Source organism: Jaculus jaculus, chromosome 4, assembly GCF_020740685.1.
Source record: "Jaculus jaculus isolate mJacJac1 chromosome 4, mJacJac1.mat.Y.cur, whole genome shotgun sequence".
Classification (NCBI taxonomy): domain Eukaryota; kingdom Metazoa; phylum Chordata; class Mammalia; order Rodentia; family Dipodidae; genus Jaculus; species Jaculus jaculus.
Genome location: NC_059105.1, coordinates 104,840,519 through 104,851,740, shown reverse-complemented (window position 1 = coordinate 104,851,740; position 11,222 = coordinate 104,840,519). Strand labels below are relative to the sequence as shown.

The 11,222-nt window shown below is 48.0% G+C and overlaps 1 protein-coding gene across 2 annotated transcripts in view; it reads left to right on the top strand.

Moving 5' to 3' along the window:
- The first annotated feature begins 7,881 nt into the window (after window positions 1–7,881).
- The window catches only part of Sh3rf3 (SH3 domain containing ring finger 3), a 335,504-nt gene continuing 332,163 nt past the window's right edge, over window positions 7,882–11,222 (top strand). For both annotated transcript variants that reach the window (XM_045147152.1, XM_004651809.2), the window contains exon 1: window positions 7,882–8,764. In XM_045147152.1, the coding sequence (XP_045003087.1) occupies window positions 8,204–8,764 (561 nt within the window). In that variant the 5' untranslated portion in view covers window positions 7,882–8,203. The remainder of the gene's footprint in view (window positions 8,765–11,222) is intronic.

Genomic DNA, 11,222 nt, shown 5'->3' with positions numbered 1-11,222 from the left:
GCAGACAGGTCTGCTTTCTGACAACTATAGTCTCTCACCTTTGAGTGGAGAACAAACAAGCTATGTCCAGTAGCTCTAGCCAAAGGACAGGTGCAGGAGCAGACTAAACAGTGCCATTGTTCTAAGCTACTAAGTTTTAGAGGTCTCTTTTTACATGGCAATAGTTAACTGAAATATTTCATTCTGACATCCCATGACAAAGTTTGGGTATGTAAGAGCAAGCACATAGTTGAGTTCACCAGGCCCAGCAGAGGGCTTTCTAGCAAAAGTCAACTAAGAGGTCATGATCTAAAAAAATTGGAGAGCCATGTGGTTAAGGGACTTGATTAATTTCCAGTTAGACAGAAAAAAGGAAATAGGTAAATCTTCCAGAAGATGGACATGATGTCTCATATGTGGAAGGATATTCTGAGTTATGACATCTCAGTAAAGTAGAATGTCATTTGAGGAGATAATGATAGCAGCTATCTATCACCGGAAATGTCCAAGCAGAGGTGTGTGACCAACTTGCTGTTCCAGAGGTGGTGGTGTGAAAGTCAAATGAGACAGTCCAGTTCAATGCTGTGACTCTATGATCACCCTGGTTACCTTCAAGAGCCTTTTCTTGTTGAGTGTCAGGCACACATAAGGCTCTGGGCTGGTTTAGAAATCCGTGAGCCCCTTCTTTTGATGGCAGCTCTGGGGAAATGCTGAGATGGTTTTCTCAGCCCTGAAGTCCCTGGCTAGGATGTCCACTGAAGCACATGAAAATATTGGAAATGTGTTTTATTGCAGAAAGGTCTACATATTTAACCATAGCTCAGAATAAAAACATTCATGGCAGATTCAGAATTTTAATCTTTCCTCAGAAGAAGGCAAATACAGCCGCATCCATGAAGATTCCATTATTCTTTCTCATGAGATTATTCTCCCATCTCTCTATATCTTTCATAAAGTGCCTCACATTTTTCTGGAAAGCACACCAGTATTATTTATAATTGACAATCTCTCCTTGGATGATTTAGGATATACTTTTGCCAAGGCATGTATTCAGATATTAAATATTATTCAATGTCAATTATGCTGTGATTCTTCTGGAAGCTTTTTTATATTCAATTTTTATTTATTCTACTTATGACTGTAATTTAAATCAGGGACTTTATTGTGTTAAATGTATTATCAATGTAGTGATTTAACTTAATAACTGCACCATGAAAGCAAGTTTAAGTGTTTTCCAAGATCTTGAGCCAAACTAAAATAAAATGTGTTATGTCTCCAAATTGGAGGAGAGAATTTATTATAATTCTTTTGAAGACTGTGAAATAAAACATAGGCAACTGCAGGATTATTTTTAAGACCCCCAAAGAATTTAAAATATTTTTGTCATGGTGCTATGGAAACTGTAGTCAGTAACAAGGGATACCTCATCAGAGTAAAACATGTGTTGTTTGGGGTTGCATAAATTGTAATTGTTCAGTATTCATGGCCTAAAAGAAATATAATTGAGTCACCTCTTCCATCAGATTCATGTTAAAAAGTTAATGGTCTAAGTATTCACTCATCTTCACCTGACTAGATTTATATAGGAATTATTTTGGAATTCCTATCTAAGGACACAGGTCTAATGTCTTTTGAGGGAGAAGAATAACTCAGAGTCCTTGTGGTATTTTTGCAGAGTGGTAGTCACCTTGTTATCTCATGTATAAAAGGTGGTGAGGACATCCAGTGTATGCTCAGCTGGTCTGGCCTATCCCAGCAGATAAGGGATTCTTCTATGGACCAGTTCTTCTTTTCAGGCTACTTTTAGGCAGAGAGCTCCCCAGACCACCTCTCCTGAAGTCACTTTGGCACATTTAGCCATTGTTACAAGAAGGCTGCAGAGGGAAGACTTTCCAAGGTCAGCTATTTGCTTTGCTGGCCCAGCCACCACATAATAACACTGAGACAGCAGACAATCTGCACTTCCCTTTGATAGTTGACCACTCTGTGACCTGAATGGCCTTTCTAGTATATTTTTGTATGAAAAAAGCATCTTGATGAAGGTCAGAGAAGAGTGTGGGAAGGACTCACACTCCTCAGCTTTAAATACCAAGAAGTAATAAGGTAGTAGTTTTCGTGACAACACAAGAAAGATCCTCTGTGTGTGTGTTTAGGGGTGACTAGCCCCCTCCTCCTCCGTGAAGCTTGGCCCTAAACAGCAGAGAGGCCATCACCTCATGCAGGGAAGCATTTATAGGTGAAAAAGTACTAAGTGGGCTGGGAATATTGCTCAGTCGTTCAGCACTAGCATTCATGAGGCCCTAGGTTCCCAGGTCCCCAGCATGGGGCAGGAGGTACAGTTGAGTTAAAACTATAGCCAAGCAGGGATTCAGACAAATCAACATAAAGTAAGAAAGCTGAGTAACTGTCACATGATGAAATACCCTCCCCTTGTGCTATTGATACTTATGCTGCAACTGCTCGAGAACAACTTCTTGGAATATGAAATGGACCCACATTTACTTTGCAAACCTAAGAATTTTCCTCTGTCTCTCTGTCATAGGAATGGTGTTTGTGTGGCACTAAACACACTTATAAGGCATTTTGTGACCTGCAGATGGAGTGTTATGAGCAAGAGGGACTGATGAGAGTCCTGCTGCCAGCCCTTCCCCTCTGTCCTCAGCTTAGCAAGTAGATTCCTTTCTGTAGCTTCCTGAGTGAAAACCAGGCTGCTGCTTCTCCTACCCACTCGCTCCAGTAAAGAAACTCCCATGATCATGCCTCAGTCTTGATTTCCCTCTGAAGCTGTGTTTGAAACATGGTCCCCACTGCCAGACCCCTGTACCTCTTCATCCTGCATGCACCTCAAACTCAAGTCTGAAATAAAACTCATTTCTGGTCCTTGAAATTGTCCTGAACTGCCTTTTTGGTCAACAGTATACATGATGTCTCATGCTTGCTTCTCTCTTGCATCTAATCAACAAGCCAGGAGAGATAAATTGTGTATATTGTGTGCTTTCAGCAAGTATATAGTGAGTATCTGATGTGTGTACAGCACTGTGTTTAAAAAAGGGGTGGACACAGACATGATCAAGTGCTGGGGGAGCTCAGATGGGAGTAAAGGGAGACAAAGTCACTGTGGCACATAGGAGGGAAAGATAAAGCTGGGATGGGAAGAACACGAACAGTTTGGGAGTGAGTGAGAAGAATAACGCTTCTGGTGTGATCAAGAGCCCATTCTATGTTTTGCATTTTACACCCTTCTATGGTTTCCCAGAAGCACATCCAAAGAGGAGGTTTTGAGATCATGTGGTGAAATTCGGAAGTGGGCCTGGGGAACATCAGTAGGCATGGAGACAGGGACATAGAGAGAGGACAGCACTTGATCAAGAGATTTACCATGAAGTTAGGTGTGGTGGCTCACTCCTGTCAGGGAAGCTGATAGTGTAACTTGCAGTCTGAGGCTGAAGGCCCCAAAATTCTGGGGGATCTGTGTGTCCCAGGGTACCAGGTCCAAGGAACCTGGAGTTTTGATGCTCAGGATTTAGAGGAAAAGAGCTTTAGGGTAGAGCAAGGGGAATCTTTTCCCTTCTTTTTACTATGAATCCTAGTCAATTGGATGGTGCTGCTCACATGGAGATGTATCTTTCTCACTCATTCCACAAACTTTCAGGGCAACTAATATTTCCTGTGATAATGCCATCATAGACATACCCAGAATGAATGCCTTCATTGACACCTAAATTAACCACCATACCCTCCATAACATGATGGAAAAAACATTCTTTACTTATATGTTACCCAACCACAGGGATTTCAAAGACTTCACATTTCTGAGGAAGTGAAGTGTTCCCCATTTTCTCCATCTGTAGAAGATATAGCTCCCCCAGTCCCTGGGATTCCTGTGCCCTGAAGACAAGCTCTGCTCACACAGCCTACCTAACCATGGCCTTTGCTCTTACCTAGCACCTGCCCAAGTGTGGGAACAGGCTCAGGTAATGCTGCTACATGAATGAATGAATGGTTCTCCAAGCAACTTACTTGAAGGACTTTGCAGCATAAAGGCAAAGGGACTACTGCTGGTGTTCAGTATGCTGACCGTTGTCTCATTACAATAGCCTTCATTGGTCTCTGGAAATAATAGCATGTATCAACTGGAGTTCTCAGTTTACTATTACAACAACAACAACAAAAACAAGCAACTCTGGCTGATTTAACAAAAAGGAACTAATTAAACAAAGCAGGGAAGACCATGGTATCAATAAAAGCCAGCAGAACAGTGTAGGCCACAACTCAGGATCACCACCACAGTCAAGCCTAGGGGAAGCCTGAAGTTGACAGCCCTCCTCTATCTGGAGATGCCATGGGCTTCTTTGCCACCAGGCAGACCCCAGCCTGTGGGTCCCAGTGCTATTGGCCACCTGTGCCTGGGGTATCTGGAGCTCTGCATGCTCATCTACCCTCCTCCTGCCACTTCTCAGAGTAGGGCAGTTTGGGGACACAGCTTTAGATTGTCTGAGCCCAAGTCACAATTCCACACTTCCACTGTAAAAATAAATTCCTGGCTAATGCACCAAGTGGAGAATGTAAAAAGGAGTTCAAGTTTTGGGTAGCCAAAAACCTGACACAGAGCCGCCCCTCCCCCTTCCTCTGAGCTTTCTCTTCTGGGATGGTTGCTTTCTGTTCTTCCATTCTAACTTTATGGTTAAGGCCTCCAGGTCCCTTAGCACTCTCTCATTAATGTTTGGTTCCAAGAGTTGGAAGCAATCTTGCAAATGAGGCCTGACAAGCCTGAGGTGTGGTAGGATTCTTTCTTTCCATATCCCAGTCCCTTTACTTCCATTCAGGCATCTGAAGATTTCGTGACTTTCCTAGGCAGCCATGCTGCACGGATGACTCATGCTGGCTCACATTATGCTTGTGGTTGACTGAATTCCCAGATCTTTTCATATGAATGGCTGTAAAGCCAGGTCTTCCATCATTTACTTACATAATTGGCCTACTGAACATGTGCAAATTTAACTGAGTAACTTAAAACTGAATTTGTAATACTTCAACTATTTAGTCCACATTCTTAAGTTCCCTGGCATAGTACACTTGGTTTTTTCAACCAGAAATTACAAACTAGTGGTCTTTGAGCCAATTTAGCCATATATGTATTTTGCTTGGTTAATATGGTGTTTCTTTGGGGAACAGAATTGGTTGTCAACAGTTGAGCCTCAGCAGGTATCATATAGAAAGTATGACTTGTAACTCTCTTGCAAGATAGAAGGATGTGGTAATAGTCATTGTTTCTTCAGAACAGTGAATGAGTGGCTGGAGCTGAAGCAAGCAGTATTCCCTTCATTCAGGCAGCTTACCACAGTCCTCAGGATGCCTTATTGCCTGAGCCTAGCTGCTTCACTCGTTTACTTCCCTCCACAGGCTCTGTGTAGGGCTGGCTTTTGGCCCATGTGTACTGTACAAGTTGGCTGTGGTGTGGGTGGCAGGGTGAAGTGCAAGCACAGGGGGTTCGGCAGCCCTGTATTAACTCTTCTTGGCTTTGGTTGTACATAATGAGAGGTATGGTCCTGGGCTCCTGGAATGAACATCTGTTCTTGTCTGCCCAGCATACTACTTCTGGAAACTCCCACTTCTTTTTCTGTGACTCCTGAGAGTGCTAATTTCCTATGGTTCTGCTCCTGTGGACACCATGGACCTGTGCATGCCCTCCCCCCCAGGGTCCAGGCTAGGTGATAGGATTTCCAAACTTCTAGCCTATGACAACACCAGATGGCCCTCTTGTTAGCGGCTGATGCTGTTGCATTCAAGGCTGGTGGAACTTTGGCCACATTCTCTGCCATGTGGGCTGGAAACTGAGGTACTTGGTGAAAGGTGAGGGCAGGAGCCATCACATAAAGAGGGGATAACAAGGTCCTGCAGGCCTGTGAGATGTCTCTCATTTTGATCCCTTGAAGATAATCTTAAAGTCAGTTTCTGTTGCTTGTACCCCAAAGTATCCAGAGTGTGTTGTCATACACAGCCCTTGCCTCTACAATCCCCTCCTCTGTACCTGAGGGGTCTTCCTCTTGCTCCCTTGTCCAAGGTTCTCATCACCCACTATTGGATCAAGCATTTTGGATCCTCTGATTTCCACTGGAGTGTTCTTGAGCAAGGTCTCAGAGCAAAAGTTTTGTTCTCTGAGAAAGAAAGGTGTCCTCTTTACCCAGCCATGTGGAGCCAGGAAGTTTAGGGATTCCTTCCATTTGACACTCTTTCCTGTGCTGATGCGAATGATATATATGGAAGCCCACACTGCGGAGATACATCTAGGTTGGGAAAACCATCTGGATTCCAAAAATGTTCAGGTCCTGGAAGCCTGTAGGAACTGAGAAGATCTGGAACTTTGGTACTAAGATTCGCATTCAAATCAGCACTAGACCAAGACAGCCTTTCAATCACTCAATAGATGTTTACTGAGCACCTACTATGTTCCAGACACTACCCCGGTACTGAAGGTGCTACAGCGTAGAAGACACATCCTTATAGACAGCTTCTATTCTAAAGGCATGAGGGCTTCATGCATTTGGGCTCTGTGGATACAAAAATTATGTCAGCGACTTCAGAAGAGAAGAAGAGCTTCACTTGTGAAATGAAGTTAAAATAATTTCACAAGCCTGTTTAGAGGAGTCAAAATAAAGCATAGGTACGTTCTTGGTATTGAAACAACAGCAAATATTATTTTCTCTCTAAAAATATAGAAAAATGAGTGATTCACAAAGGACACGACAGCCTGATCGGCGGGTGGGACAATCACATAACTTCTGAGGTTAGCCAGGACTTGAAGTGGCTGTGCCACATCAGCCAGCTGGTCCTGGGTCCCTGTCTGGCTGGAGATGGGAAGCGGGAGCGTTGGGGACTCGCAGCGGCCACGAGGGGGCAGCGCACGGCAGGGAATCCTCGCAGCCGACCCCAGCCCACCGACAAACTTCCCTGCTGCTCCGCGTCCTCCCGTACGTACTTCCGTTGCTCTGACGCTCCAGAAGCCCCGTCGGGAAGCAGCGCGAATCCTCCTCCTTTGCGCCTCGCTAGGAAATACTGAGCTGGGCACCCAGACCCTGCCAGAGCGGGCGCTGGAGTGCCTCTTGCCCCGCCGCCAAGGGCGCGGCGCGGAGCCGGAGGGTGCCCCTGCCGCGCAGAGCCCGGGCGGCGAGGGCACGCTGGGCGGCGTCAGCCTCAGCCCCGCGGTTCTGGAGAGGGCAGCCCTGCAGGCCATAGGAGTCACTGCGGCCCGGGGGCTGGGGGGGGAGGGCGCCTCTTCCAGCCCCAGCACCTTCCTCTCCCACCTGAAGGAGCATCCTTACACTCACAGTGCAGCTGTCACTTCTGGGCGCAGCCCGGAGAGGGGACAAGTCCAAGAGCGATAGCTGGAGTCGTCGAGGAGGGTGCCAGGGCGTCGGCTGTGGCCCTAAGCTGCTCTCCTACACTGGCGAAGAAAGCTGATGGGATAACGCTACCCAAACTTTCCTTTTCGGCGGCGTTGGGAGGGAACATCCTTTTCTGGGGCTCTCGGAGAAACCCAAAGAAGAGCGCAGCGTCCAAGCCTGCGCAGAAGTTCCGGGGAGCCCTGGAGGTACCCTAAAGGGCGTGCGCCCAGGCGAGGGGAGTTAGGGGGCGCCTCGCATCTCGCTGTGCGGAGAACTCCACGCCACCCCCCGCCCCCGCGCACGTGCCCGCGGCCCGGGAAGCGGCGCAGCCCCGCAGAACCTGCCCGAGGCAGCGACGCGCAGGCCGGCCAGGGGCGTATGGAGGCGCCCAGGGGGCGGTGCGGCTCGCCAGCGGCGCAGGGGAGCGCGCACGCCGCGCCTCGGCCTCCCCGGGGACCCGGCCGGCCGCTCCCGCACTTCCTGCTGCGGGGCTCCGGGAGGCCAGCAGCGCCGGCCGACAGGTACAGCCAGCGGCGGTCGGCAGGTATAGCCAGCGGCGGCTGGCAGTGCGTTTAGAAGGCTAGGGCGGGCTCGGCCGCTTGGAGTTGACTCCCCGGTCTGGGAACTCCGGTCCCCGCCACGCAGGCGGGTCGGTCGGCGCTCCACTTTACACGGTGGCAGCCAGAGGCTCAGGCTGTCCGCGCGGAAGAAGGGAGGACCGCGCCTTGCTCTTGGGCGGCGACCACTTGGGCTGGGTCCTGATGCCTGCTGCCCGCGGCGGGCCCCTCTCCGAACCCCGGACTTAGGCAGCTCCGGTGGCGGGAGCCGGCACCTCCCCCATGCTGCTTGGAGCGTCCTGGCTGTGCGCGTCCAAGGCGGCCGCCACTGCTGCGCAGAGCGACGGTGACGAGGACAGGCCGGGCGAGCGGCGGCGGCCGCGGGCGCCGGACTCGGGGACCGGAGAGGACATGGACGAGTCATCGCTCCTGGACCTGCTGGAGTGCTCCGTGTGCCTGGAGCGTCTGGACACCACCGCCAAGGTGCTGCCATGCCAGCACACCTTCTGCCGCCGCTGCCTGGAGAGCATCGTGTGCTCCCGCCACGAGCTGCGCTGCCCTGAGTGTCGCATCCTGGTGGGCTGCGGTGTGGACGAGCTGCCCGCCAACATACTGCTGGTGCGCCTGCTGGACGGCATCCGGCAGAGGCCCCGCGCGGGCACCAGCCCTGGCGGCAGTCCGCCTGCGCGCCCTGGTCCTAGTATGTCCCCTGGACTCGTGGGCGGCGGGGGCGGCGCGGCTGGCAGCGCCCCTGGCTCCCCGGTCTTCCTCACGGCGGGCGCGGGCAGCGCCACCTCCAGCCTGTGCGAACTGGTGACCAACAGGAGCGCATCAATGGTCAAGGTAAGAATCTGCCCCCCTCCCCGGGCATGGCATCACTCTGTGTGGCCGGGTATGCTTGTGGGCGCATGGATGTGGGGGCAGTGGTGACGGATAGAGGAGACTAGAGGTGGCTCCAGGTTGCGTTGGTCGACTCATTTGTTTTGGCCATCTTTCTCTCTAACTTTGTTTACTGCACGCACTGTGCATGGCTCTTCAATTCCACTTCCCACTCTTGGTACATCCTTGTATATCTCTCATTCGTGGGGGGAGGGGGCGCCCTGGTCCAAACTTGTGGGTATCTACTGTAGGTCCATTTGCTCCCCTGGAGTCACTCTCCCAGCACCTGCACTCACTGGCTGCCTGTGCTCTCATGAACATATTCCTAACTGGGGCATGGCCCCTTCTTGTGGGGTGGGCATGCCTTCTGTCCCACTGTTCTCCATCACCTCCATTTTGGCCTGGCCGATTTCTTTGCCTCTTTACATTACATTACCCTTCGAAGTCCTCAGAAATTGTCTTTTATCAGGAGACCCCTGGACCATTCCTCTGCACCTTTACACCACCAGCCGGGAAGCTCCTGCTGAACGCTGCTCTGGTTTTTATGTCTGCCAGGAAGCCGGTGGCTTACAGCCTGGTGAAGGAGGAGAGGGCAGAGTGGGATACTGTGTCTGCCTTCACCAGGAAGGAAAGAGTTTTTATCTGAAGGCCCCAGGAATGCTTTGAACCAGCTATTAATCCTGGGCCATGCTTTGCTCCTCCTCTGGGTGCTTAGGCAGGCTTGCATTTCCACTTGGGCTATTATTTTTTTGTCGTTAGTAGTTTATGTGCAAATGCATTGTACAGCTTTCAGTGATTCTGTCTTAACAGAAGGGCTTTTTCTGGGGGCTTCTGTGACTTGGATTCAAAATTTTCTTCTATGTTATTACATGTCCCCTTGCTATGTTGGGATGCTGGTTACAGACACAAAGTACATATATTTTATAATTTCTTTAAATACAGGAAAAAAACATTTAAAGGTTTAAAAACATATGTTGCTGATTTATTGGAATTATCATTGTGTGGGGGAAACATAACCATATATATATATATATATATATATATATACATACATATATATATATATATATATATATTTTACTTTTGACCAATTAAGGAGTTGGTGATACCTAAGCCACAATACCTAAGCCACAATGGGTATATCCCCAAAGTTCTGGAAAAATTCTAGGTTCTGAATTGTTCAGCCACTACAACATTGCCAACTTAGGAATTTCAATCCTTTGATGTCCAGCTTGAGGCAAATGTACTTTGCTGAACTGAGGTTTTGCATGGACCAGGAAGAATTGTCAGCCAAGGATATAGTCAAGGAACGTTCCTTCCTGTGGTCACTGCTGAATAATTTTTTTCTTTGGTTTTAATATTCAACTACATGCACCAGTTAGAGATGTGCAAATCTTCCTATCCTTGTTGTTTCACATCTAATGCTATAATTAACTATTTTTATTTGCAAAATAACTTTGTTACCTCCCCCTGCTTCAGTAATTAAATGATCTTTGGAACTATGCTTCTGGTAAAATGCTGGGGTATTTTCATGACTATGTTTACAGATGTCCTCCTTGTTTATCTTGGGAAATTGTGATTAGCCTGCAGGTTAGAAAGTAATCTCTGAAATGAGAAATGCATAGCCTTGGGGTGCCTGCTGGACCCCTGTGTTATTTATAGCATCCTTTAGAACTTGGTGAAGGAGTGAAAGCTTGTAGCCTTTAGTAGTGGTGCTGAATAACAGGGAAATGATATTTGGTTCAGTAAGATCTTTGAGACCGTATGGGCAAACACAGTCTGTTTAGGACTTCTGCACTTGGAACTTGGCGTATTTTCTTTCTTTACATCATGTCAATTCAAGTGCAGGCTTCAGAGTACTTGGAGAAGAGTCTGAATTGAATCCAGTGCTATACTGGATCATGTTTAGATGGGAAGTAGTGGAGGCAGACGGAGGTTGTAATTCCTGTAGCTTTTTGCTCAGTGGTGTTTAGTGTCATTTGTGGTCTGGGTCAGCCAGAAACCCTATGTGCTATAGTCATACTGCAACGTTGGGGTAAGAGCATCAGTTCCTGGTGCACATTCCAGGCGGGACAAGAATGGGTGGGAAAGGGGAAAGAAAGAGATTGAAACAGTGTTTTATTGGTGTAGGCAGAGACTTCAGCTGACAGTTGCTTCCAAAGATTTTCAGTGCTCCACTGCCCCTGGATTGTACTGATTTAGCTCAGTGCTGAGCATTGCTGCATGTTGTTTAATAGATGGGCACTCATTTCATCATTTAACAAATACCAAATGTGACCTAATAGTAGGTAACTATAAATATAACTATGTCCCTCCCACCCCCCATTAGAAACTCCTCAAATCTTTTAGGATAGTGAACTTTCAGAAAAATATTGGCATATGTTTATATGTAATAATGGATCTTATTCTGACATTTTTATAG